This window comes from Tyto alba, unplaced genomic scaffold (genome assembly GCF_018691265.1).
Source record: "Tyto alba isolate M040663 unplaced genomic scaffold, T.alba_DEE_v4.0 Super-Scaffold_10, whole genome shotgun sequence".
In the NCBI taxonomy this organism is placed as follows: domain Eukaryota; kingdom Metazoa; phylum Chordata; class Aves; order Strigiformes; family Tytonidae; genus Tyto; species Tyto alba.
The window spans coordinates 11,085,779-11,109,937 of record NW_024881262.1 but is presented as its reverse complement, the minus strand read 5'-3'; the positions used below and the strand labels follow the sequence as shown (position 1 = coordinate 11,109,937).

The following is a 24,159-nucleotide window of genomic DNA, read 5'->3' as shown; positions in this document are numbered from 1 at the left end:
CAAAGGTGCTGCAGCGTTAATTGCCATCAGTAGGTTTCAGAATGAACAGACGTCTTTGGCTGCAAGTTCACCCCTCAGACCGGCAACAGCACCAGCCTCGATCTCCTGCCGGGGAGGCTGCTGTGGGGCCGTCACCCCAAACGCAGCCCCGCCGAGGCGGGACCCCCAGCCCCGTGTTGGGGTGTAGATTTACTCTGGCACCACTCACCCTTTTGGGGGGGGGGGGGCAGGCAGGGCCAGAGCCCCCCCTTTTCTTGGGCAGGCCTGGGGCTGAAGGGGGGGCTGTTTTGCTGGAGAGTCCCTGCCCCTTGTAGCCCCCCGCCCCCGGCGCTCACCGGGCCGTGTCCCTGCCGGGGGGGGGGCCCGGGGCCGGGGGGGGGGGGCGGCGCTGTCCGCGGTGCTGGCACGGCGCTCTCCGCGCTTCCCAGCCTTCCTCTCCTCCTCCTCCTCAGCCCCCTCCTCTTCCTTCGTCCATCCTCCTCCCCGCGCCCCCCTCCTCTTCCTCCATCCCCCTCTTCCTCTTCCTTCAGCCCCCCTCTTCCTTCATCCTCCCCGGCTGCCTTCATCCCCCTTCTCCTCTCTCTCCTCATCTCCCCTTCCTCCCAGCCCCTCTCTCCCCTATCCACCCCTTCCCTCCTCCTTCATCCCCCCTCGCCCTCCTCTTCCCCAGCCTTCCTCCTCCTCCTCTTCCCCCTCCTCCCTCCGTCTCCCCATCCTCCTCCTCTTCCTCCCCATCTCCCTCCCTCCTCCCGCCTCCCCCTCTCCCTCCTCTTCCTCCCCTAGCAGTGACGTCTCTGGACGTGCTGCTCCCCGGCCCGGCGCAGGCACCGCTCGGGGCTCCGGTACCGCGGCCCGGCCCGGCGGCAGCCTCCGGTGGGGCGCGGGCGCTGCCCGGGGCCGCCCATGCGGCCGGGGGGCGATGCGGGCGGCGCGGAGCCGGCGGTAGTGCCCGCACCGGGGCCCCCCCGGGAGCATGGGCTGCATTGGCTCCAAAACCACCATCGGTGGGTGAGCGGCACCGGGCTGGGACCGGGGAGAGGGGTGGCAGGGGTATTTGGGGGCCCACTGGGGAGGGATCCTAAGGTAGGGAGGGTGTGTGTGTGTGGGGGGCTTGGGGATGTGGGGTGGAAGGGGGTGCTGGGAGGGGTGTGGGGAGACGGGAATGATGCGATGAGGGGGCTGGGGGATATGGGAAGATGTAGGGGGGGGTGTTATGGGGGAGCTGAGGAGGATGGGGTGGCATTGGATGGGGGCTGGAGGGGCTGTGGAAGTGGGGAGAGGGGCGCAGAGAGGATTGGGGTGCCTAAGGATGGGGAGGGAATACAGGGAGCTTGAGGGCTCTGGAGGACTCGGGTACATATATGGGGCTGGGGGGCTATAGGTGGATGGGGGGTTGGGGCCTGGGGGTGCTCCTCTGGGGCAGCTGGGGGTGTGGGGAGATATGGGGGGTGAGGATGTGTAGGGGTTGGGGGGATTGGAATGCAGCTTGGGGGGAACGGGTGTGAGGGGATGCCGGGGGCTGGGAACGGGGGGGTGGGACTGGGGTGCTGGTCAGAGGCCTGGGAGGGTGTGGGGGTGCTATGAGGGGGGACAGAGGTGTTTGGGGGGCTACTGGAGGGGCTATGTGGGCTGCCAGGGGTGTGCTGCAGGGTGTGGGGCGCCACAGGGGTGCTGTGGAGGCGCCACAGATGTCCTGGGGGTGCTGCAGGAAGGACGGGGGCGATGGGGGCTGTGGCCATGATCTGAGAGTGTTCTGGGGGCTGGGCCAGCACTGGGGGTGTTGCAGACACGCCGGGGGGGGCCCTGGAGGTGCTGTTGCTAAGGGAGGGCAGGGATGTCGATGCTGGGGCATCACCGCAGGGTGCCCCTGCCCACAGCCGGGCGTGGGGGGCGATGCTGTCAGCAGCTTCTCTGGGAGCCAGGGGCTACCCCCAGATGGGGGAGCACGGTTTTCCCCCCCCATATCCCACCCTACAGCTGGTTTATGTCAGCTGGTCCCACCTCGGTGCGGGGGGGAATGAGGCTCCTTGGGGATGTCCTGCCCTGGTGCTTTGGGGTCTGGCCTGGCCTGGGGGCAGCCGTGACAGGGGACCCTCCCTGGCCCTGGTGCTTGGGAGTCAGTGCCCGAGGGGGGGGACGACACCCATCCGTTTGGGGGGCCGGTGCCAGAAGGTCAGGCTGTCAGGGTGGAGAATGGGTGCGGGTGCTTTTATCGCTCCCTTCCCTTTTTGCTCCTTTCCCTCCTGCCCCAGTGATGGGGGAATGGAGAGGGGGGGCACTGTTGGAGATGGTAGAGAAGCACCAGCCCCCCCACCCCCACCCCCCACCCCAGCACGGCCCAGTACCACCTCCCTCCACACACCCAGCGCCCGGCCCAGTCCGCCTCCCACCCCCCAGCCTGGTCCAGCTGCCCCCAACCCTCCCAAAACAGCCGCCAAGCCGGGACGGGTGCCCGGTCCCCGGTGCCAGGCTGGGGCCGTGCGTTACCGCTGACACAGGCGGAAGAGTTGCCCGGGCGTGAGTCACCCGTGCCGCAACAGCAGGCTGCTCCGGAGCAGCCCTGCAATGAGTTGTGTCTGGTCTCAGACTGGGCAAGAAGCCACTACCCCCAGGGGTGGAGGTGGGGGCGGGGGGGACGACGACACACAGAGGTGCTGACACCGGCCCCGGCTCTTCCTGCAGTGGCCGTGGACACGACGCTGTGCGTGGAGTGGAAGGAGGTGAAAGCGCTGTCTCCGCTGAGTGCCGCCCGCCCGCTGCCCCGCCTGGTGCGCCAGGCCTCCTTCGACAGCCAGGACTTCCTCCAGGTACCGCCGGGACGCCCGTGAGCCCACGCTCTGTGGTGGGACGCCCGTCCTGGCCGTGGCCGGGGGTCCCCGGGGTGGGGGGTTCTGCTGCCCACCGCCCCGCTGCCTGCCCGGCCCTGCCAGCTCGCAGCCGGGGCTGCTCTGACGTCAGCCGCGAGCCGGGCTGTATCCTGGGAGAAATCAGTCCACGGTGCCTCGTTGCCATGGCAATGCAATTTGTTGCGCGCCTCCAAATCCTGCAGTCGCTTCCCCCGTGGGCTCGGGGCCTGGCGTGGCCAGGACAGGCAATGGGGACGTGCAGCGGGATGCTCCGGCGTGGCGGGTGCTGCCGGGGAGCGGGCGCTGGGGAGCCCGGCCGTGGTGACCTTGCACACGCGTGTGTGTGCGTGTGCGTGTGCGCACACAAGCTGGGGAGGACGCTCAGTGGCACCAACTAGCACGTGTGCACGCACGCACACGTGTGTGTGTGCGTGTGCACACGTGCAGGTGCATGTGTGCGTACAGTGAGTGCACACGCGTGTGCATGTGTGGAGCGGGCGCAGTGAGCACGCATGCGCGTGGAGTGGGTTTGCGCGTGTGCACGGTGAGGTGGGCTGTGTCTGCTGCGAGTGGGTGTGGTGGTGGGGGGGGTTGTGAGTGTGTACGTGCGTGCTCAGCAAGCACGCCTGTGCATTTCTGGTTGGCGCGTGTGTGCGGGTGTCCGTGCGTGTACATGTAGAGCGGGCACATGCGGGCGGGCGTGCACTGAGCGTGTCCCTGCGTGGACGTAGAAGAGTCCAGGTGCGAGCGTGCACAGTGCGTGTGCACGCAGTCGCAGCGCACGGGTGCACTAACCGTGGGCGTGCGCACACAGCCACGGGTGGGCGTGTACCCACCGCCCTGTTGTAGTGGCTGTGACACACCACACGCATCCGTGTGCCTGTAACACGCGTGTGCACAGAAACCCCAGGCCCTGCAGGGTTGGGGCGGAGAAGGCACAAAGCGGGGCCAAGCCCCCTCCTGGGGCTCCCACGGGGGGTCCCAGAGCGGGAGCGGCGGCAGGGACGGGCAGGGTGGCCGGGGGCTGTGACGCCCCTGCCCGCACCCCCAGCAGGTCCATGTTGAGGACACTGTCGAGATGCTGCCCAAGTCGCGGCGCGCGCTGACCATCCAGGAGATCGCCGCCCTGGCCCGCTCCTCGCTGCACGGTAACGGCTCGCGGGGGTGCCCGGGGAGGGGGGGGGGTGTGTGTGTGCATCTGGAGAAGAGGGGGGTCTCCTACGGGTGAGGGGGCTGGGCTTCTCGGAGAGGGGATTGGGGTCACCCCTCTGGGGTTTGGGGAGGTCTCAAGGTGTCGCCGGTGCAACCCAAGAGGAGGGTATGGAGGGTGCTAGGTCCCGGGGGCTGGAGGAGCGAGGGGGGTGCTGGATCCCAGGGTCGTGGGCTCCGTGGAGGGGACTCGGGGTGCCCAAGGGGGTGCTGACGCAGGGGCACATCCCGCAGGCATCTCGCAGGTGGTGAAGGAGCACGTGACGAAGCCGACGGCCATGGCGCAGGGCCGTGTCGCCCACCTCATCGAGTGGAAGGGCTGGTGCAAGCCGGTGGAGCCGCCGGCCGCCCTGGAGAGCGCCTTCAGCTCCTACTGCCACCTGAGCGAGGGCGAGCAGGAGGCACGCTTCGCTGCTGGTGGGCACCGCGCAGCACGGCGGGGGGGGCGGGGGGGGGGGTGTCCCCCATCCAACCATCCATCTGCTGGTGCCACGGCACGCAGGGGTGCCGGGGCAGGGGGAATTTGGGGGCGGGAAGGGTAGCACCTCTCAGCGCACGCTTGACCCGTGCCTGTCCCCGTGCCAGGCGTGGCGGAGCAGTTTGCCATCGCCGAGGCCAAGCTGCGAGCCTGGTCTTCAGTGGACGGGGACGACTCCAATGACGAGTCCTACGACGAGGACTTCATGCCCTCCACGGAGAGCTCCCAGCCCACCGGTAAGTGTCACGGGGAGTGGGCACACACCAGCGGGCACGGTGTCCCGCTGCCGGCGTTGGTGTCCCGCTGCTGGTGCCAAGGGTTGAAGGAGGGGGGTGCCCGATGCCCGGCCACATTCCCCATCCTGGCCACTTGCTTACAGGGCAGTGCCACTGCCTGGTGCCACGGGGATGCAACATGACCCTCCCTGGTGTCCGAGCGTATTTTGCTTTTCCTTTGGTGGCCAGCAGTGCCACGCACGCAGCAATCTGTGGGCAAAGGGAGCACAGCGCCTTGGCACGGGGCTGCTCCCATCCCACTGCTCCCATCCCGTGGGGCACGGGGAGGGGGGCAGCTGGCAGCCCCCTCTGCCATCAGCCCTGCACTGACCCCGAGCATCCCGGTTTCCTGCAGAGCTGCCCGGCACGGTGCCCGCCAGCGCGCTGCTGCGAGACCTGCTGCAGGGCCACCTCTGCCAGCTGGGCGTGCGGCACGGCTCCTGCGAGCCCGAGAGCGACTCCTCGCACACCCTCTCCCCCGAGACCCTCTGCTCCAGCCTCTGCAGCCTGGAGATGGTGTCCCCCTCCGAACTCACTGCCAAACTGCTGGGCTCCCTGGGGGGTGAGGACCTGCTGCTTCCCAAGCTGCCCCCCCCGGCCAGCCAAAGTGCCTTGCGGGGCCTGGCACGGCTCCGGTGCCAGGACTCCCTCTACTCCGTGTCCTACGCCGAAGCCTGCCTTTCGCCCGCTGAGGACGAGGTGGTGCTGAGCAAGGACTTCCCGCTCCGCCGGAAAGTCTCCGACGTCGCCTCCTCTGGGGTGGCATCGCTGGAGGAAGAGGAGGAGGCCGAAGAACCCTGATGCCCCCCTGGGGTGCCCTGCCTCTCCCGGCGGGGGTCCAGCCCCCCCGCTAGCGCCCTCCGGCCGGACCCCGCACTGGGCGAGGGACAGGCCCTGCTGCTGCTCCCCCTCGCTATCGGGGTGCAGGGGGGGGGGTCAGGGGGCCACTGCAGCCCCCACCCCCCCGGCCAGTGTGCCCCCACCGTGCCCCGGCCCCGCTTGGCCACATCGTTGCCCTCCTGGATTTTTGCATGAGAGCGGGGAAGGGGCGCAGGGAAGGGCTTGGGGGGGTCCAACCCCCGCCCTGACACCCAGATGTGTCCCCCAAAACTGATGGGACTGAATCAATGGGGCTAGTTGTTCGCATGTTCCCCCCCCCCCCAAACTGCCCTGGGCTCCTCTTTCGGGCACAAGACACCCCTCCTCCCCCCCCCCTCCCCCCCGTTGGCATGGCTGAACCTCTCCGAGCATCCCGTGGTGCCCTTGCCCCACACCTGGCACCCTCGGCTCAGGGCGGCAGGGGGGATTTGGGGAGCGGGGGACTTTTCTCCTCTCTCTCCAGCCGGCTTTTATCAGACCGAGTTTTAAACTGTGAACTGATGCCTCGCGGCATGGGGCTGCCGGGGGGTGGGGTGGGGGGGGACGTGGTGCCAGGGGGGGCACAGAATTGCCGCGGTGCCGGGACTTTCTATACTTTTGTACGCGCGTGGGGCCGGCACAGGGAGACTGCAGGGCCAGGGGGGAGCCGGGTGAGCACGAGCCCCCAGGCTGGGGGTTTTGGGCCACCAGCGACAGCACCCCCAAGCCAGCCCCGTGGCAGGGGGCTCAGCCCAACCAGAGACCCCGAGTCTGCTGTGGGGCAATGCGGGGTGGAAAGAGGGGGGAGGCGCCGGGACCGACGTCCCCGTCCCTGAGTCACTCACCCCTAGCAGGGAACCAAGTGCCTACATGAAGGACGACCAGCCCCCCCCGTCCTGGCCAGGGGTGGCACCCCAGCTCCAGGGCCCCCCAGGGCTGTGCTGGGGGGTCCAGGCATGCCGTCTGGGGGAGGAATGCCAGTTTTTGCCAACGCTTGAGCCCCCCCTTCCCGCATGGCACGTGTTCTCGTGGGGCCGCTCGCCCGCTGCATGCTGCTCCTTGCCCAGCCCGGCCACGGCCCCGCACCCTGGGGTGCCCCAGCACCCCCTACACCCCTGCTCCCATGCACCCCCCCCACCCTCCCCAGCACCCCCCCATCAACCTCCACCGGGCACAGCACCCGTTCCCCTTCCCTGCCCCAGGGTGCCCGGCGTGGGGCTGGCTCCCCTCTCCCTGCATGGCCAAGCAGTGAGGGTGTGCAGGGGCCAGCAGGCCTGATGCCATGCTGATGGGCTCCCTGCCACCCACCACCACCACCACCACCCCCTTTCTGGGGACAGCAGATGCTCCCCACAGCACTGGGATGGACTGGGGGGTACTGGGTGCCTGCAGAGGGGTGGGGGGGCTTTGCTCTGCGTGGGTGTCTGCGTGCGTGTGCACACCCGGGAGCGCATGTGCACGCGTGTGCATACCCACGGGAGCTGCCTGAGCCCCCACCCCCACCCCACCCCACTGCAGTGGTACCCACGGGGTGCCCACACCCCGGCACCCCCTCCTCCATCCCGCCGGGTCTCAAATAAAGTCCGTTGTGCGAGCCCTGTGCCGGGCGCCTCTTCTTGCGGGTGGGGTGGGGCGCGGCTGGGGGCTGGTGGCAGGCCGGTGGTGGCAGTGACATGTCCCCGTCCCCGTCCCCCCCCCCGCCCCCACTCGCGGCCCCCGTAGGGTGACGGCAAAGCCTCGGCCCTTATCTCGCATTCCTGGGGCCGGGGTGCCTAATTATGGGCATCTGGCGGTGGCGGCGGAGGTGGTGGCAGGCGGGCGGCCCCCTCCCCAGTGGCCGGGGCTTCGTGGGGGGGGGGACACACGGGCGGCAGGTGCCATGGCCTCCGCGTACCGCGCCGAGTGCCTCGGTGCCTACGGCCAGGGGCACGGCGATCCTCGCTTCGAGGGCGAGCAGCGGCACGGGCCCTTCGGGGCACGGGCACACGAGGCCTTCGGGTACCCAGGTACCGGGAATGGGGGGGCGGGGGAGGGGGTGTGTGTGGGGGTGGCATGGGGTGGTGTCCCTTCTACCCCAGGAAGAGGCACCCCCACACCCAGGGGTTATCCAGCCTCTTCATGCATGGGCACAGCATGGGACCCCACCCCCCCCCCAACACCCAGCACAGACTGGGAGGGGCTGGGAGGGGAGCCCCAACTGCCCCCCAGGTCCCCCATGGCTCTCTAAACTATCCTCCAGCTCTCCCCTCCTGCCAAGTCCATTTGTGCCCCCCCAACCCCCAATTTTCCGGTACCCCTGGTGTCCCCAGGCCCACTGTGCCCCCAACTCCCCCCTACCCAGACCCTTCTGAGCCTCCCAGTGTCTCCAGACCCCTCTATGTCCTTTCCCACCTTCCTGGCTGCCCTTACATCCCAGACCACTTGGTGTCCCCTGATAGCACCCCACTTTCCTGTACATCCCCAGAGCTCCCCAGTAACCCCAGTGGCCCTCCAAACCTGCTCCCCATTAAGACTTTCCTGGCCATCCCCTGTGTCCCCAGCCTTCTGTGCCATTCCCCTGTTCTCCCCAGGTTGTCCAGTGCCCCCAGACCCCCACAGTGCCCTCAGGTGCCCCCAGACACCCCCCTAGTACCCCACATACCCCTGGGTCCCCCCTGCAGCCCCCCAGCACCCCCAATGTCCCCAAACCCCCAGTGCCACCTGCTATCCCCAGCCCCCCACCCCAGTGTCACCAGCCTCTCCCACCACCCCCCCCCCTCACCCCTGCACCTCAGCCCCTGGTCCCCATGCCCTCGTGCCCCTGTGCCCAGCAGCCACCCCTGCCTCCCCCCCCCCCCTCCCCAAAATGCCCGCAGGGTCCCCGGGCGCCGTGTGTCCCTGCAGCCTCGGCACCTGGGTGCGTGCCCAGGGTGACACCTACCAGGTGGTGGCCGACGTCAGCCAGTTTGAGCCCCCCGACATCGTGGTGACCACCTCCAACTGCCACGTCACCATCCAGGCTGAGAAGGTGAGCCACCCCCGGGGCGGCGGGGAGGGGGCAGTAGCCCCCCCCCCCCCCCCCTAATCCCAGACATGGAGCGATGAGGGTTCTGCCCCACAGCACCCTCCCCTGCAGTGGGAGTTAACTGGGATTGGCCCCTGCCAGCACTGGGGGAGCTGGGAGCTCTCCCCCAGTGGTGGGGCAAGTAGTTCCTGCCCCACTGCTCCTCTTCTACGCTGGGGTAATTGGGAACTGTCCTCCATGAGGCTGGGGCAACTGGGAACTCCTGCCCCATTACGTTCTCTGCTGGTGTTGAAGGGGGGGGACAACAGGGAACAGTCCCCGCTGGCACTGGGGTAACTGGAAATTACCCCACCCCGGCCAAGATTGAAGCAACTCAGCGCTGCTTCCCGCTGGCACTGGCGTAACTGGGAATTGCCCCTGAATCACTGGGTAACTGGGATCTGCCCTGCTGAGCTCCCTGCTGGAGCCGGGGTGACTGGGAGCTGCCCTACCCCTAGCACGGGTGTAACTGGGCGTGTGCTGTGTCCCACCCTGCCACGCCACGCCGTGCCCCGGCCACGCCGGCACGGCCTCCCTCGCAGGTGGCCGAGGACGGCACCGTCTGCGACACCTTCGCCCACAAGTGCCGCCTGCCCGAGGACACGGACCCGCTGTCGGTGAGCTGTGCCCTCACCGAGGCCGGCACGCTGGTCATCACCGCCCGCCGCCGCCCCGGCGCCCGCCCCGGCGAGCCCCCGCAGCGGCTGTACCGCAGCGAGGCCATGCTCTGAGCCGGCACCCACGGGGGAAACGCTCCTTGCCCCGACTGACGCCAACCCCGGTGCCGTGGCGAGGCTCGGCCGGTGCCCGCTGGCCGTGCCCCTTCCCCACCTTCCAAGCCCTTCTGTGGTCCGGCTCTGTTTATAAAGTCATTTTATTAAATTAATATAAAAATCTCTGTATTTACACGGGGAGGGGTGCATAGTGGAGAGGTGGTTCTCAGCCATGGGGGGGGGGGGGGGGGGGCAGTGCCTACCCCGACCTGACACCCCTCCACCCCCCCCCGTGCCACCCCAAGCAGTGCCACTGTGGTGCCGGTGGGGTGGGGGGGGTGAGGGTGATGGCAATGCTGGGGGGCACTGGGAGCTGTAGTGGGGGGGAGCAGAGGTAGCGAAGTGGGAAGCCCCAAGAGCTGGCAGGGAGGTGGGGGCCGTGGGCAGGCTGGGGGGGGGGGGGCACCTGGCCAGCCCCCCGGCACAGGGAAGGGGCAGCGGCACTGGATTGAGGGTGCCCACCCCCCTGCGAGGGCACAGAGCGGGCATCCCCCGGCACCCGCCGGGGGTGGGGAAGGGGGGGGTCCCTGCGGCACCTGGGGGGGGAAAGGTGGGCCGTGGTGGGGGGGACCCCATCTCACTGGCCCTTGGGGGTGTCGTCATCGTCGTCGTCGGCCCCGGGACCGGCCTCGCGGGGCATGGGGTGGTGCTGGTGGCGGTCCCAGAGCTGGTGCAGGGCGGTGGTGTCGGGCTCGCCGGCGCTGGCAGTGCTGTCGCGGAAGCTGGCGAGCGGCGGGCGCACCTTCACCCCCTTGGCCGTCAGCGAGCCCTCGATGGCCTTGCGCAGCTGCAGGCACCCCAAAACCATGGGCCGGCGGCTTCGGGTGGGCCCCCCCCCCCCCACCACCACCTCCAACCCCACCGCCCCCACCTCTCACCTCCTTGAGGGACACCATGCCCACCAAGCGCCCGATGCTGGTGACATACGCGTGCTCCAGGCCCAGCAGCGAGAAGATGGTGTGTGTCTGCAGGAAGAGGGGGGCTGAGTTAGGGGTCTGGGGGGGGGGTCGGTTGGGGGGGGGGTGGGTGGGGTGCAGGCTCACCTTGTGCAGGGAGGTGTGCTCCACCAGCTGGAAGGGCGCGGGGTCGATTTTGGCGCTGCTGAAGTCCACCAGCTGGTCCAGCTGCTGCTCTTCCCACTCCAGGATCTGGCAGGGGGGGATGCCATGGGGCGGGGTGAGGGGGGTACGGCCACCCCACCCAGGGTGCCAGCAACACCACCACCACACACACACACACACACACACACACACACACACCCCTCCCGCCTCCCTGCACCCACAGTTACGGGGACATTGGGGTTGCCCATCACCCCCCACCCGCCTCACGCCTTGGCACCCCTTCCTGGGTCCCTGCAGGCAGGAGGGTCCCGCCTGCCCCTGCCCACCCCCTCACCTCTGCCGGGGTCATCCTGTCACCCGGGTCCAGCTCCTCCTGCGGAAAGGGCGAGCGTGAGCAGGCTGGCAGGGCTGCAGGCAGGGAGCGGGCGGGGCGCGGGCGGGGCGCGGGCGGGGCGCGGGCGGGGCACGGGCGGGGCACGGGCGGGGCACAGGCAGGGAGCGGGCGGGGGGCAGCGAGGCTGCAGGCAGCAGGCGCAGGCAGGGAGCAGGCAGGGAGTGCGGAGGGGGCGGGCAGGCAGGGCGCAGGCAGCGCAGGGGCAGGTGGAAGGCGGGGCGCCAGTCGGGTAACACGATTGGTTGAGAGGGCAACAGGTCACGCCACGATTGGCCAAGGTAGGACAAGCCAGGCTTGTGATTGGTGGACAAGCAGGCTGTGCTGTGATTGGCTGAGCAAAGTGTGTGTGTGTGGGGGGGGAAATTCCCACGGCTGTGATTGGCCGAGGAAGGTGTGGGACTGGGAGGACGCACACCGTGATTGGCTGAGCAGAATCGCGACAGTCTGAGATTGGCTGCACGGACACAGGCCGAACATGATTGGCCAAGCAGAATCTTGCCAGGCCCCTGATTGGTTCAGAGAATTCATGCTGGGCTCCGATTGGCTGAGAGGAGCTGTTCCCAGCCTGTGATTGGCTGCGGCTTACCACGATGGAAATGCGGACGTGTTTGGCCTTGCGATAGGCCGTGCCCTGGGCCTGGCACCACGCGGGGAGAGACAGCGGCGTTAGGGCCCGGCGTGGTGGTGGCACGGGCAGGGACGGGAGGGGAGAGGGCGGCAAAGGACAGGCAGCGTTGAGCAGGGAGGGAAAGGGGTGGGACGGGAATGGGCAGAGGTGGTCAGGGGTGAGAACGGATGGGCAGGGGTGGGCAGGGATGCAAAAGTGATGGGAGTGATGGGAAAGGATGGCAGGGGGGTAGAAAGGGCCAGGATGGGCAGGGCCAGGCAGGGATGGGCAGGGATGGACAGGGATGGGCAGGGATGGACAGGGATGGACAGGGTTGGGCAGGGATGGACAGGGATGGGCAGGGATGGGCAGGGATGGACAGGGATGGGCAGGGATGGACAGGGATGGGCAGGGATGGGCAGGGATGGGCAGGGATGGGCAGGGCCAGGGAGGGATGGGCAGGGATGGACAGGGATGGACTGGGATGGGCAGGGATGGACAGGGATGGGCAGGGATGGACAGGGATGGACAGGGATGGGCAGGGATGGGCAGGGATGGACAGGGATGGGCAGGGCCAGGGAGGGATGGGCAGGGGTGGACAGGGATGGACAGGGATGGGCAGGGATGGGCAGGGATGGACAGGGATGGGCAGGGATGGACAGGGATGGGCAGGGATGGGCAGGGATGGACAGGGATGGGCAGGGTTGGGCAGGGATGGACAGGGATGGGCAGGGATGGGCAGGGCCAGGGAGGGATGGGCAGGGATGGACAGGGATGGACTGGGATGGGCAGGGATGGACAGGGATGGGCAGGGATGGGCAGGGCCAGGCAGGGATGGGCAGGGGTGGACAGGGATGGGCAGGGGTAGTCTGGTCAGGGCTGGTCAGGGCTGTTCAGGGCCAGGCACTCACCTCGGTGGGCTCTGCGGTGGTGTTGGCACAGAAGAGGCTCTTGAGGGCGATGCCGGTGTGGTCGGCAGTCCCAGCTGCGGGCAGGGAGGGGGTGTCAGCGGGGGCGCAGGGGGGGCCGGAGGGGCCGTGTGCAGACTCACCCGGGGGGGTCTCGGCCAGGCTGCTGGGCGCCCGCTTCAGCGCCGGCTTCAGGGGTTTGCGGGGGGCAGCGCGGGCAGGGGTGCCCGAGGAGGCCTCCGTGCTGATCTGGGGGGGCGGACGGCGTGGTGGTGGGGGAAGAGCGGCGGGCGGGGGGGGGGGGGGAGACCCTGGCCGGGCATCCCCCTGGAGCGTCCGCCCCCCCCTCACCTGGAAGCGGATGCTGGTGTCGGCGAGCGGGTGCCCGTCGTTGGCCAGCGCCTTCTGCCGCAGGGCCTGGAGCCGGCGCTGGGGGCTGAGCTGGTGGCTGAGCAGGGCCCCCACCTGCGCCCGCTCGATGGAGCCCAGCAGGATCATGGACTCTGCCGGCGGCAGCGAGGGGCAGCGTTGGCTCCCGACACCCCCCTTCGCCGCCCCCTCCCCGGGCCACCCCGGCACAACCCACCGCCGGGGCGGGCGCCGGCGTCGCCCCCTGCCCGCGTCTCACCGGCCGACTCCACCAGCGGCAGGCTCTTCATCTTGGTGCTGTGCAGGACGTGCTGCAGGTCCCGGTACTTGCAGTTGAGGGTGACGTAACGGATGTCCCGCACCATGATGTCCTCCACCCGCACGTTGTATTTCCTGCCCGGGGAGGGTAAGGGTGGCCTCAGAGTGATGCCACCCCCTCCCCTTGTGCCTGGTGAGGGGCTTGGGGACAGGGCAGGGCACACACACTCACTCGTGGTGGCCCCAGCCCAGCTCGGGGAGGTAGGGCAGCTTCTTGATGCGGATGATGCTGTCGTAGAGGGAGGGCTGGAGGCTCTGGGCCACGGCGTTGGCCAGGATGACGGCGATCATAACGGGCAGGATGTGTGAGATCTGCCCCGTCAGCTCGAAGACGATGACGGCCGTGGACACCGTGTGGGTGACGGCGCCTGACAGTGCGGCCGCCCCTGTGCCCATCCCCGGGAGACACGGGGTGGCTGTCAGGTGCTGCCTGCCCAGGCTGGGTCTCCCTCCCTGGGGCATCCACCACACCCCGCAGCCCTTGGGACCTCCCGGGGACATCCCCAGTGGTGGTGTCACCCCCCAAGCCCCTGGGGACACCACCCCAGCCCTGGGGAACCCACCGGCTCCTTTGGAGCATCTCCAAGTGACGCCCACTGCGGTGTCCCTGTGCCAGGCCAGTGCTTACCCACCACGGCGTAGCCCCCCGGCACAATGCGGTAGGTGTTGCTGTCGGTGTGGATGCCGTCGGGGAACCAGGCTGCCATGCTCTCCCCCACCAGGCGTCCAAAGGCTGCCCCTGCCCACAGAGAGGGGCTGGCAGGGAACACGGGGGCTCCCCGGCACCCAGCCCAGCCCCGCGCCCCCTCTCCTCTGCCAGGGAAGGGGACACCTGGGGACACCCGCATGGGGTATGGGCTCTCACCGATGACGAAGACAGGCATGAAGGCTCCGCAGGGCACTGGGATGGTGGTGGCCAGGGCTGACATCCAGAACTGCGTGGGGGATGCAGGCACTTGTTAGTTGTCCCCTCCACCCCAAGCTCAGCCCTGCCTCCTGCCCCTGCTGTGCCCCGCAGCCAGCTGCTGTGACGCAGCACGTGGGAACCATGCCGTGGGGCAGCCCCGCTCCTCCCAGGGGGGCACCCTGCCAGCACCTCCTTGGTGGCACCTCGGCAGCTCCCAGCCAAGATCTCTTTGACGGCAGCACCCAACCAACACCTTGGTGGCCTTTGGGAGCATCCCCCCAGTGCCTCCTGGTGCCACCTTGCTGGCAGCCATCCGGCAACTCCCTGGTGACACCCAGGAGCCCCTTCCCAGAGCAGGGCAGGAGGCACTCGCCTTCATCAGGATGAAGACGACAAGGGTGACGAAGACGTTGGAGCGCGGGTGGCGCCAGGCCTCCAGGATGCCCAAGTATTCAAACTCGTCGCTGAGCCCCTGCTTGGCCCACGTCTGGTTGTCGAAGAGTGTCACCAGGGTGTCCTTCTGGGTGAGCTGGTGGTGGGCAGCGGTCAGCTGGGGCTGGCGGTGGCCCTGGGGTGGGAACCGCTGTGCCACCCCACCCCACGGCATGTACCTGGCCGGCCATGAACTGTCCGAAGCCGGGCGGGAAGGTCAGCGTGGAGATGAGCAGCGTCACCAGGGCAGGGAAGAGCAGGCGCCTGATGGGGTGGCACGGGGCAGGGGGTGACGTCGGTGCAGCCCTGGCTCCACTGCCCTGTTGCCGGGGACCGCCAGGCACCTACTTCTTCATGAGGAAGCGGTTGATGGTCTTCTGGCGACGCATGAACTGCACGATCTTGCGGTTGAGGTAGACGAAGAGCGCGCCCCCGAAGCCACTGGCGATCCTGGGCAGAGGCAAAGGGCGAGCACCCCGCATGTCCGCCTGCCACCGCTGCCACCAGCATCACCACCACTGCCCCCCCCCGGGGCCATGGGACGGGACCATCACCACCATCTCCACCGTTTCCACCTTGGAGCCATGGGGTAGGTGCCGAGGTGGCTGCACTCACCCGATGACGGCGAAGGCGGGCAGCTCCTGCAGGTCGAAGGGGAAGTCGAGGCGGAAGCGGGTTTTGAACAGCGCTGTGATTGTCTCTGGGGGACAGCAAGGGTCAGTGGGGCTGGGCGGGGGGACTCCCCCTGTGTCCCCCACCCTGCTGGAAGTACCTTCGTCCTTGTTCCAGACAGCGAGGACGCGGAAGATGAAGGCGCTGAAGGTGGCGGCGAAGAAGCCGCGCCAGTAGTTGCGGACGGCGAAGAAGGTGGAGGTGACCTCGATGCTGAAGAGGACGCCTGCAACCGGGGGGGAAGCACACGAGGGAGGCGGCGAAACCCAGGTGGGCCCCCAGCGCCTGGCATGCTTCCTGCCCCGAGCCCACACTCGTGCACGGCCCACGGGGGTCCGGCCGTCCCCACGGACACGCTGTGGGGCAGTTCAAGGGCTTCCCTGGCAAAGCACACCGCCGGTCTCTGGCTGGGCACGGCGGAGCGGCGGTCGGTGTGAGCGAGAGGGTAGTGCGGGGACGTGAGCAATGGCACGGCGGGTGGCGCTGGGAGGGCGGGGGGGAGGGGTGCACGCAGACGGATGGACAGGCGGACGGGGCAGCACAGCAGGCAGAGGGCACGGAAAGAGTTAGACACGTCACCAACCTACGGGCAGGGCTCAGCGGGGCCGGAGCGGGGAGCTCCCTGGAGCGCAGGGCGGCAGGGGAGAGGACGAGAGCAGACATTACACCTCTGGGAGGACGGTGCCCGCTCCCCCCCTTCCTCCTCCCTGCCGAGCGGCACTGCCCTCTCCCATGCCAGCCGTCCTGGGGGGCCTGCTCGCCTCGCCGGGTGGGTGCGTGGGGGTGCGGGGGGGGGGGAGCCGGGGTGACCCTACCTCCGATGGGGGCGGCGAAGCAGCAGCCGACACCGACGGCGCAGGCAGCCGCCAGCATTTCGATGTTCCTCGACTCGTTCTGTGGGCAAGCCGGGGGGGGGGGGTGAGCAGGCACTGAACCCCCCCACCCTGGGTGCTGCCAAACCTGCCGGAGGTCACAGGTGGAGCCCCCCCAGGGTCAGACTGCCATGCTCACCTCGTAGATGCCCCCGAAGAGGGAGAGGAAGCGGCTGAGCAGGGCTGCGCACATGCTGGCGATGTGGACAAAGGGACCCTGCAGGGACAGCAAGGTGGCTGAGGACAGTGTCCGTGCCCCCCCGCCAGCCCTCTGCCCGCCCTGCCCTGGGCGCTGCCCTCACCTCCTTGCCCAAGGGCATGCCGCTGCCCAGGGCGCACGTCAGTCCGATCACCTTGGCCACGAAGGTCTTGAGGGTGAGGTACTCCTTCAGCACGACGCCCCGCAGGATGGTCTTCATCTCAGGGATCCCCGAGCCTGGCACCGCAGGGACAGCCCTGACCCATGGCCATGGAGTGGGGACACTGCCCCATAGTTGGGGGGGGGGGGGGAGGGGGGAGTCTTTGACACTCTGCCACATCCCACTGCCATAGGGGAAACCGCAGAGACACCTCTCCCCACAGTACAGTTGGCAGGAACAGCCCCCATGGCCATGTAGGGAGAGCTCAGCCCATAGTCATGTGGAGACCCCAATCCCATAGCCCCCAGGAGACCCTCTGAAGACCAGCCCGTAGCCCTCAGAAGACCTCCGAGACCCCTAGTCCCATAGCCCAGGAGGACATCCACCCCTTAACTCACAGGAGACCCTCTGAAGATCAATCCACAGTCCTTTGAAGACCTCCAGGACTGGACCCCCAACCCCATAGCCCAGGAGGGCACCCAGGCTGCTGCCAGCCCACAGCCCCAGGGAAGGGACACCCTGTTAGGGTGCAGGCCGCCCCCCCTTGTGCCCTACCCACGGCCTGAGGGGCGAGGATCTGGGTGAAGCCAGCCGAGAAGGTGATGAGCACGGTAGGGTAGGTGACCCAGGCCAGGTATTGCAGCAGCACGTTGGTGTCCAGGCCCCCGTACATCCACTTCTGGGCTGTGGGCACAGCCATCCAGGTGGGTCACGGGTGGCAAGGGGGGCATGGCATGACCACCCCACGCCCCACCACGGCCCCGGGAGCCCACCAGCGCCCACTCACCTTGGAGGCAGGTGGCGATGGCGAAGTCCATGGCCCAACTGACCAGCGCCATGACCAACCCCAGGAGGATGAGGAAGACCCAGTCCTCGCCCACCTTGGAGATGAAGAACCGCCGGCACTGCAAGGCGCAAACTGCGGGCACAAGGGCAGGCTCAGGGCCGGGCGCCCCGGGGATGGGCACACCGGGGTGGCAGGGCCAGGCTGGCAGGGACACAAGCGGGGGGCACGGGCCCAGCACCACCCGGTGCAGGAGCACCACCTTACCCAGCAGAAACAGCCATGCCGCAACCACCGGCAGGCTCCGGCTGTGCACAGCCGCGCACGGCGCTGCCGGGCGTGCACCTCCCACCAGCACAGCCCCGCTGGCACAGCCCCAGGCAGAGGGGCTGGGGCCCCCCAGGTCCCTGCGGCGTGCCCGGCTATTTTGGGCCATTGTGTCCCCGCTGCCCGGCGGGCAGGTGGCATTGTCCTCGGCGCCGGTGTCCCGTAACAGCCAGAGAAACCTTAGCCACCGCCGCCTTGGCAGGGTGGGCAGCCGTGCCCGGACCAGGTGCTGCTGTGGGGCTGTGCTCACTTGTGTGTGTCCCCCCCCCACCGTGTCCTTATCCCCGGTGGCCCTTACCGCGGCAGGGGGTACAGCGGCCCTGGGTGTACTCCAGCAGCTCGGAGGGGCGGCGGGCCCGGAGGGTGTCCCCCTCCCCGTGCCCCTGCTGCAGCCGCAGCCGGGCCGCCTCGTCCTTGGCGAAGGTGCCCAATTCCTGCGTGTAGCGCCCATACATCTGGGGGAGAAGGAGCGGATGGGGGGGGGTGTGTCACGAGGTGGGGCTGGCACCCCAGCTCCCCCACGCAAGTGGGGAAACTGAGGCAGGGGAGCAGTAGGCACACTGGCATGGCCTCCCAGCACCGGGGGGTGCCAGGTGAGGGGACAGGCAGCCACGGCACCCCCAGGGGAAGGGGTGGGGGTGCTGCTGGGGGTGCTGGGCTGCCCGCTGGGGCGTGGGAAGGTGCGAGGGGCTCGGTGGTGATCGTTTTGCCCATGCACCCAACGCAGGCAGCTGGCACCACTGGTACCAGTCCCCAGCCCTGCCCGGGTGCCCCAGGCACTGGGCTGGACTGGCAGAGGATGGAGAAGGGCCTCTGCCAATGGATGCATGACCAGCCTGGCTGGGAGAGACTCTCTGAGGGCTGGTATTGGGGTTGTGCTGGCGCTCTGCAGCCGCCTGCCCTCAGCATCGCCAAAGTCAGGGCTGGGATGCCCCCCAGGGAGGCAGCCTCGGCAGGCCACATGTGACATGAGCTGGCCGGTCTCAGCTGGCAGCAGGGAGGCAAGAGGGCAGTGGGGGGACAGGGCACATCCCTCGTCCCAGGGGTTTGGGGTGGGGCAGAGCATCGGGCACGGGGTGACCCCTGGGCTGTGAGGAGGGTGTTTGGGGAGCAAGAGGCTGTGAGTGGCTCCATGCCCACACAAGGGGTACCCCCTCCTCCTCGGGTGCCTCCTGCCTGACCGTGGCACGTGGCCTGGCCCTGGCAGTGGGGGGGCCCTGGCAGTGCCCCCTGTGCCGGCCAGGAGTTCTTTGTGCGCGTCCTCCCCGCCGAGCCGGGGGCATTTGTCCCGCGCTGGCGGGCACTGCCAAGGACTCGGTTGCTTGGTTTCCGCCTCACTCCCCCCGGCACGACCTGAATGCCAAGTGCCAGAGATTGGCCCGGCACAAAGGGAGGCTTCAGGGCCGCGGGGGCCCTGCCAGGCTCCCACGTCGGGGCGACGTGAGCCCCATGATGATGGCGTGCCCACTCGCCGTGCCGTGCCAGCGCAGCGCGTGGCCGCCCAGCCGGGGCGCAGCCGCCCTCCTCCCCGGCACGGCCCGTGCCGGCGCCCGGCGGAGGGGCAACACCACGGGTGGGCACCCCGCTTGGCACGTGGGCAGCCCAGCCCTGGCTGCCGGCGCCCACCCCGGGCACCTGCGTCCCCCTGCACACCCCATACCCCGGCCTGCTGGCACCTGCCAGCGCCCTGGGGGGGACAGCGTGGAGGTGCATTTCTCACGGGGCATCGCTCCTGCACAGGTCCCTTCCCTTTGGCAGGCAGCAGAAAGCAGCCAGAGCGGCGCCGGGTGGATTCTCTGCTGTCTAATACCCAGGTTGTGCTCAGCAGCAGGAGGCAGGGTGAGGAGGCAGGCGAGGGGGGCGGGGGGAGGCACATTCAGTTCCTTTGCTGACCCCTTCCTGGCACAGATTTGCCCCCAAACTCCTGCTCAGCATGCACTCAGCGGCTCCTTGCCCTATGGAAATGTGCCGGGGGGGAAAGGCACAAGCCGGGCGGAGATGCCGGCGTGGCCACCCCGGGTGGCCGGATCCAGCCTCGGCTGCCAGAGGAGGACCCCGGCCCTGCACGGGGCCCTGCGTTCAAAGGCTCCCTTCGGGTGAAGCTTGTTTCCTCTGGAAAACAAAACGGGCTGGCACCCCAAGGAGCGCTGTCCCCCTGCCAAGCGCTCGCCTCCTCCAGCCCTGCTGCTGCCTCACCACCGGCCCCAGCCGGGACTGCAGCACCCCCAGGCCGAGTGCCCCCTGAACCAGCCCCTTGCCCACCTCCTGAGGCCCTGCCAGGGACTGCCACGCTGCCCCCCCGGGTGTTGGGGCACCCGGCAGGATACCCATCCCTAGAGGATCCAGACTGGTTGGGGAGGGGAATGGGAGGATTTTGGTCCCCCTCTGCCCCCCATTTGCAAACAAGCCCACTTGCAACAACAGGGGTGCAAGCGAAGGGGCTGTGCCGCCCCGCTGTCACCTGCTGCCCCATGCCATCCCGTCACGCTGTGCCACCCCTCTGCCCTGTACCATGGTCCCACAGGCAGGACGTGGGACCCTGGGGGTGCCCCGTGCTGGACAGCCAAAACCGCTGTGCCTGCAGTCCTGGCACAGCCGTGGGGCCGCAGTGAAGGCCAGTGGTGGGCTCTCTCCTTCCTCCTCCTCCTCCTCCTCCTCCTCATCCTCCTCCCACTCGGGTTATTTTTCCACAAAGGCCTTTTGAAACACAAACAGCCCCGGGACTCCGGCCTCCGCCGCGAAGCAGCTGAACAATCACAGTGCCGGGCGGGCAGGGAGCAGGCACGGGGCCGGGGGGGGATCTGGGGGGGGCACCTGGGGACACGGGCACAGGCTGAGGCCACTGTGGCAGTCCCGGACTCCTGCGCTGCGGGCACCGGCCGTGCCGCAGACCCCCGGGCAGTGCCAGCCCACAGTGCCCGCTGCACCCGGGCGATGCTGCGCCTGGGGCAGGCGCTGGCATCTGGCGCTGCCGTGTCCCCGTGCCACCCTGTCCCATAGCGCCGAGCTCTCCTGGCAGCGGTGCCCACCTCCGCACGGCCGATGCCGGCCAGCCTTCCCCCCCAGACCAGGATATTGAAAGGCAGGGGAGCCCCCTGGGCTGGCAGCGGGCAGGCAGAAGCTGGGGGGTGTGTGTCACGCTGCTTGTCTTAGCCAGGCTCTAATCGCCCTGAGCGGCTCCGCGGTGAACAAGGGCAGTTTGTCAGACTTAATCCCCCCACTCCCCCCAGGGCGCCTTTGCTCCCCACCACGGCAGCCTGGCATGCGGGGGGCACCGGGGCTGGCAGGCACCCCAGCACCCTCGGCACGGCCAGGGGCACCCACCCAGCACGGGGTCCCCAGGGAGGGTTGTGCCAGCCCCCAGTGACGCCATGGCCATGGCACCCCAGGGCTGGTGAAATATGGGGCGGGGGAGTAAGGACATGGGGCTCTTTGGGCTGTGATGTCCCGGCTGTGGGCACAGGCAGCAAGAGCTGTCCCCAGGGCTGTCCAGCTCAGACCAGCCCGTGCCAGGCTCTGGCTGGATCCTGACCCTCCTGGCAGGTGCCGCCAGGAGCTGGTGGTGGCTCAGCTGCACTGGGGAGGGCTGGGCACCCCCCCGCCAACCGGCATGCGCCCAGACAGCTCCCTAAAGCCAGACGTGAGGCTGTGGGACAAAAGCCTGCACCCAGCCTCACCCACGAGCCCCAGGTGGTTTCGTGAGCCTCACTGCAGCCCAGAGGCTATGGGGATGGGCATCTTGAGGCGCCCAGAGCATGGGTGCTTCCCCGCCCGGAGGAAAGGAGGGCAAAGTCTGCTGCGCCATGCAAGGCTGCCCCAATGCCAGCCCAGCGTGCCCATCCCCTCCCGTGCTGCCCGCAGCCCCCCCTTCCCCACGGTGCCCGGCTGGGCTGGCCTCTCTGCCCACCCTCCACAGACACAGCACTGAGGGGGACAGTCTGGTGCTGGGCAGAGGGGGGGGGGAAGAGGCACCCCCACAGCTCGCACCAGCCGGTGCTGCGCACCCCTGCTTGTGCCCCAGGCTCAGCCCTGCTGGGAAGGCACCACGGGGCCGATAAGATCATGGAGACGCCGGCAGAGCCGGGGCTCCCATGACCGGCCAGTGCCCAGCAGCCACACAACTGTGATGGGAAAAGGGTGGCTTGGGGTGGGCACTGAGGGGCAACCCCCCAAACGGGAGCTTTGGGTGCTTGGAAAGACGATACAGAGGGTGCATGGCGCAGCAGTGCCTTGATGCTGCCCCGTGCCCATGTGCTGGGGGGGGGAGAGGGTAAGCCTCAGCGGGGTTGGCCCCACTCGCAACAACCGGCTCAGGCTCTTGGCAAACTCAGGCATCTGTGGGCACAGGTACCCTGCAGTGGCTCAGCCCCTGCTTCCCTGCCCGTCTGAATGCCTTTGCCAGGGCAAAGTACCCGTTTGCTGAGCTGCCCCAGGCACCGTCCCAAGCGGAGACCAGGGAGAAGCACCTTTGCCCAGGATGTCCGAGGACTGTGGGCAGCGGAGGTGCTGGGGGCACGACAGGGAGGGACGACACCCCCGGGACAGCCGGGCACCTGGGTGCCAGCTGAGAGGCCTTGGAGGCGACGGAGTTGTAAACATGGGGCTAAGGTTGCAGGCGGGGGAGATATGCTATCTTGGGGCCAGAGGGCTGGGGACAGACGGCGCCGTGGGGTGAAGGGTGCTCGGGCGGTGCCTCTGGGAGCCCCCACAGGGTGGGCATCACCCCTCCCCCGCAGTCATGAGGGGTTTTGGCAGGGAGATGAGGTGTATGAAAAAGTCCTGCCCTGAGCACGGGCGGCTCACTTGGGCTCTTCCACCACCGAGGGGGCTGCGGGGTGACACCCCCTCCCTCTGCCCCCCCTGCCCCGCCGGCAGACGGCACCCCAAACCGGGCCCCGCGGAGCTCACCCTCAGCGGGGCAGCACCCCCAAACTGCCCAATCTCCCCCCAAGGCGTGCCCCGCCGTGACCCCACTTCGCCGGTGCCCCCCTCCCTCCCCGGTACCCCGGTGCTGGCCGCACTCACCAGGGTCTGCTCATACTGCAGCGCTCGCTGCGCTTCGCTCTCGGAGGCCATGGTGCCGCCGCTGCCGCCGCTCCTGGCCGTGCCGGTGCCGGTGCCGGTGCCGGTGCCGGTGCCGGTGCCGGTGCCCGCGGCGGCTCCTCCCGGGCCGTGCGGGGCGGGCCCGGGGCACTGCCCGGGGGAGGGACCGGCCGCGCTCCGCCTCCGCCGGCAGCGCCCGGCACCGGCAGCCAGCGCCCAGCACCCGGCGCTGCACCCAGGGTGCCCGGCCGGGGGGCTCTGCCCGGCAGCGGGGATCCCTTCCACCCGTGGGCTTTGTTTCCCGGCTGAGGATGGCACCCGTGAGCAGCCGGTGGGTGCAGGTGTGCGTGTGTGTGGGGGTAAAAGCTGGCGTGGGGTGACCCCCCCTGCGGGGACGCTTTGCTCTCTCTTCCCACGGAGGGGCTGGGACTGCTACAGGTCCCTCCTTCCCCGTGGTTTCTCCCCCGTGGGGTGTGGGCAGGGAAGCACCGCAGGCAGCCAGCCCCCAGGCTCACCGCCATGCTTGGCTGGGGGTCAATTTTGGGAGGGATGGGGGAGAGGGGCAGAGGGCCTGAGGTCTTGGCATCGAGGGTACAGAGGCACCCGTGGATGTCCACGTGTGGCAGCGCACCTCAGCACTGTGGGAGCTCACCAGAGGTACCCCAAAGCTGGCAGGGAGCTTGTCCTTACCGTGGTGCCGCTCAGCATCCCGGGACTGCCAGCCCCGGGGGAGGCCGGTGGGCTCCGCTCTTTGCTGCTGAACCCGCTGAGCGGCGGCAGCTCAGCCCTCTCCGGAGGGGCACACGGGCACCTTTTGGCACCCACCATCCTCGGGCAAGGCGCTCCGGCATGGCAGGCTGGCTGCCGGGACCTCCGTCTCACCGTCGCCGCGGGCTCAGAGGCAGCTGAGCTCGCCCTCCTCCCCGGGGCACCGCACGGCGCCTTCGTAGCAAGAACTGGGTGCAAGGCAGGACGGAGCCGTGGCACTGCCGGGCTGGGGCTGCGGCACCGGGATAGGGCTAGTTCTCGCCACCCGGGTGCCACCCTCCGATTTGACGTTGGCACCCCCAAGGGTGGGAGATGATGGCCAAGTTGGGGGCTGGGATATGCCCTGCGCCAGCTTGGGAAGGTTCATCGCCGGACATGAACCGGTTTGCGGCAGGGAGGTGACAAAACGGGCTGCCTGCTCGTTGTGTCCCCGGGCACGGAGCTTCCTCGTTGCTCGTCAGCTCCTGGCACTGCCCCACGGCAGCCGGGACGCTCATCCGGAGGGGCAGTCCCCGTGCCAGGACACACGCTCTGCCCGCTGCCACCAGCGTGCCCAGTTGTGGGCCACCAGTATGTTGTAAGGCCACCATGGGTGCTGCCAACGGCACCCACGTGGCCCTGGCCACGCAGAGGGCAGGACACCCAGCTCAGCACCCAGGGCTCTGTGCCAGTCCAGTGTGCCCCAGTGCCTTCCTCCTATTGCCCTACCACTACTCCAGTCTAGTCCCGTGTCACCTCTGGTACAGCCCCAGTATAGGCTAGCACAATCCCACTATGGTGGTGTTGTGCCAGCGTGCCTCAGCCCTGTCCCAGTGGAGCCCAGTGTAACTTGCCTTACAGCTCTGGCACTGTTCCA

The 24,159-nt window shown here is 68.9% G+C and overlaps 3 protein-coding genes across 7 annotated transcripts; 2 read left to right on the top strand and 1 right to left on the bottom strand.

Annotated features, from left to right (window-relative positions):
* The first annotated feature begins 706 nt into the window (after positions 1-706).
* On the top strand, positions 707-7,260 carry FAM131A (family with sequence similarity 131 member A). Its single transcript, XM_042798755.1, has 6 exons — positions 707-1,004; positions 2,683-2,807; positions 3,898-3,994; positions 4,290-4,472; positions 4,641-4,769; positions 5,164-7,260. Exons 1-6 carry the CDS (start codon positions 974-976, stop codon positions 5,607-5,609), a joined length of 1,011 nt encoding a protein of 336 aa, XP_042654689.1. The 5' UTR covers positions 707-973; the 3' UTR covers positions 5,610-7,260.
* Positions 7,261-7,368: 108 nt separating this feature from the next.
* LOC122153988 (heat shock protein beta-7-like) lies at positions 7,369-9,595 on the top strand. The gene is made up of 3 exons (XM_042798757.1): positions 7,369-7,672; positions 8,522-8,673; positions 9,252-9,595. The coding sequence occupies exons 1-3, from the start codon at positions 7,546-7,548 to the stop codon at positions 9,438-9,440; spliced, it is 468 nt and encodes a 155-aa protein (XP_042654691.1). The 5' UTR covers positions 7,369-7,545; the 3' UTR covers positions 9,441-9,595.
* CLCN2 (chloride voltage-gated channel 2) lies at positions 9,566-23,514 on the bottom strand. 5 transcript variants are annotated; one of them, XM_042798728.1, is made up of 23 exons: positions 23,226-23,514; positions 17,791-17,947; positions 17,169-17,300; positions 16,937-17,065; positions 16,325-16,458; positions 16,162-16,239; positions 15,966-16,044; positions 15,251-15,376; positions 15,094-15,178; positions 14,827-14,928; positions 14,658-14,742; positions 14,420-14,575; positions 14,005-14,074; positions 13,768-13,878; positions 13,312-13,525; positions 13,081-13,214; positions 12,804-12,955; positions 12,596-12,701; positions 12,456-12,529; positions 10,878-10,916; positions 10,526-10,630; positions 10,361-10,447; positions 9,566-10,269 (listed from the first exon to the last, which is right to left on the bottom strand). In XM_042798728.1, exons 1-23 carry the CDS (start codon positions 23,361-23,363, stop codon positions 10,060-10,062), a joined length of 2,703 nt encoding a protein of 900 aa, XP_042654662.1. In that variant the 5' UTR covers positions 23,364-23,514; the 3' UTR covers positions 9,566-10,059. The 5 variants fall into 5 exon arrangements, with proteins under 5 accessions (XP_042654662.1, XP_042654676.1, XP_042654658.1 ...); XM_042798742.1 differs by lacking the exon at positions 23,226-23,514 and adding an exon at positions 22,518-23,206; XM_042798724.1 differs by having other exon boundaries at positions 12,456-12,701.
* Between the last annotated feature and the right edge of the window lie 645 nt (positions 23,515-24,159).

Bases quoted from the DNA above. Each gene is read 5' to 3' on its own strand.
- FAM131A (XM_042798755.1), top strand. From the start codon at position 974: ATGGGCTGCATTGGCTCCAAAACCACCATCG. The intron at 1,005-2,682 runs GTGGGTGAGCGG...CTCTTCCTGCAG, and splicing joins TGGCTCCAAAACCACCATCG to TGGCCGTGGACACGACGCTG. The intron at 2,808-3,897 runs GTACCGCCGGGA...CCGCACCCCCAG, and splicing joins ACAGCCAGGACTTCCTCCAG to CAGGTCCATGTTGAGGACAC.
- LOC122153988 (XM_042798757.1), top strand. From the start codon at position 7,546: ATGGCCTCCGCGTACCGCGCCGAGTGCCTCGGTGCCTACGGCCAGGGG. The intron at 7,673-8,521 runs GTACCGGGAATG...AAATGCCCGCAG, and splicing joins CGAGGCCTTCGGGTACCCAG to GGTCCCCGGGCGCCGTGTGT. The intron at 8,674-9,251 runs GTGAGCCACCCC...CCTCCCTCGCAG, and splicing joins TCACCATCCAGGCTGAGAAG to GTGGCCGAGGACGGCACCGT.
- CLCN2 (XM_042798724.1), bottom strand. From the start codon at position 23,363: ATGGTGGGTGCCAAAAGGTGCCCGTGTGCCCCTCCGGAGAGGGCTGAG. The intron at 13,526-13,767 runs GTAAGCACTGGC...GGATGGGCACAG, and splicing joins GGGGGGCTACGCCGTGGTGG to GGGCGGCCGCACTGTCAGGC. The intron at 10,917-12,455 runs GTGAGTGCCTGG...CCCTTTCCGCAG, and splicing joins CCACCGCAGAGCCCACCGAG to GAGGAGCTGGACCCGGGTGA.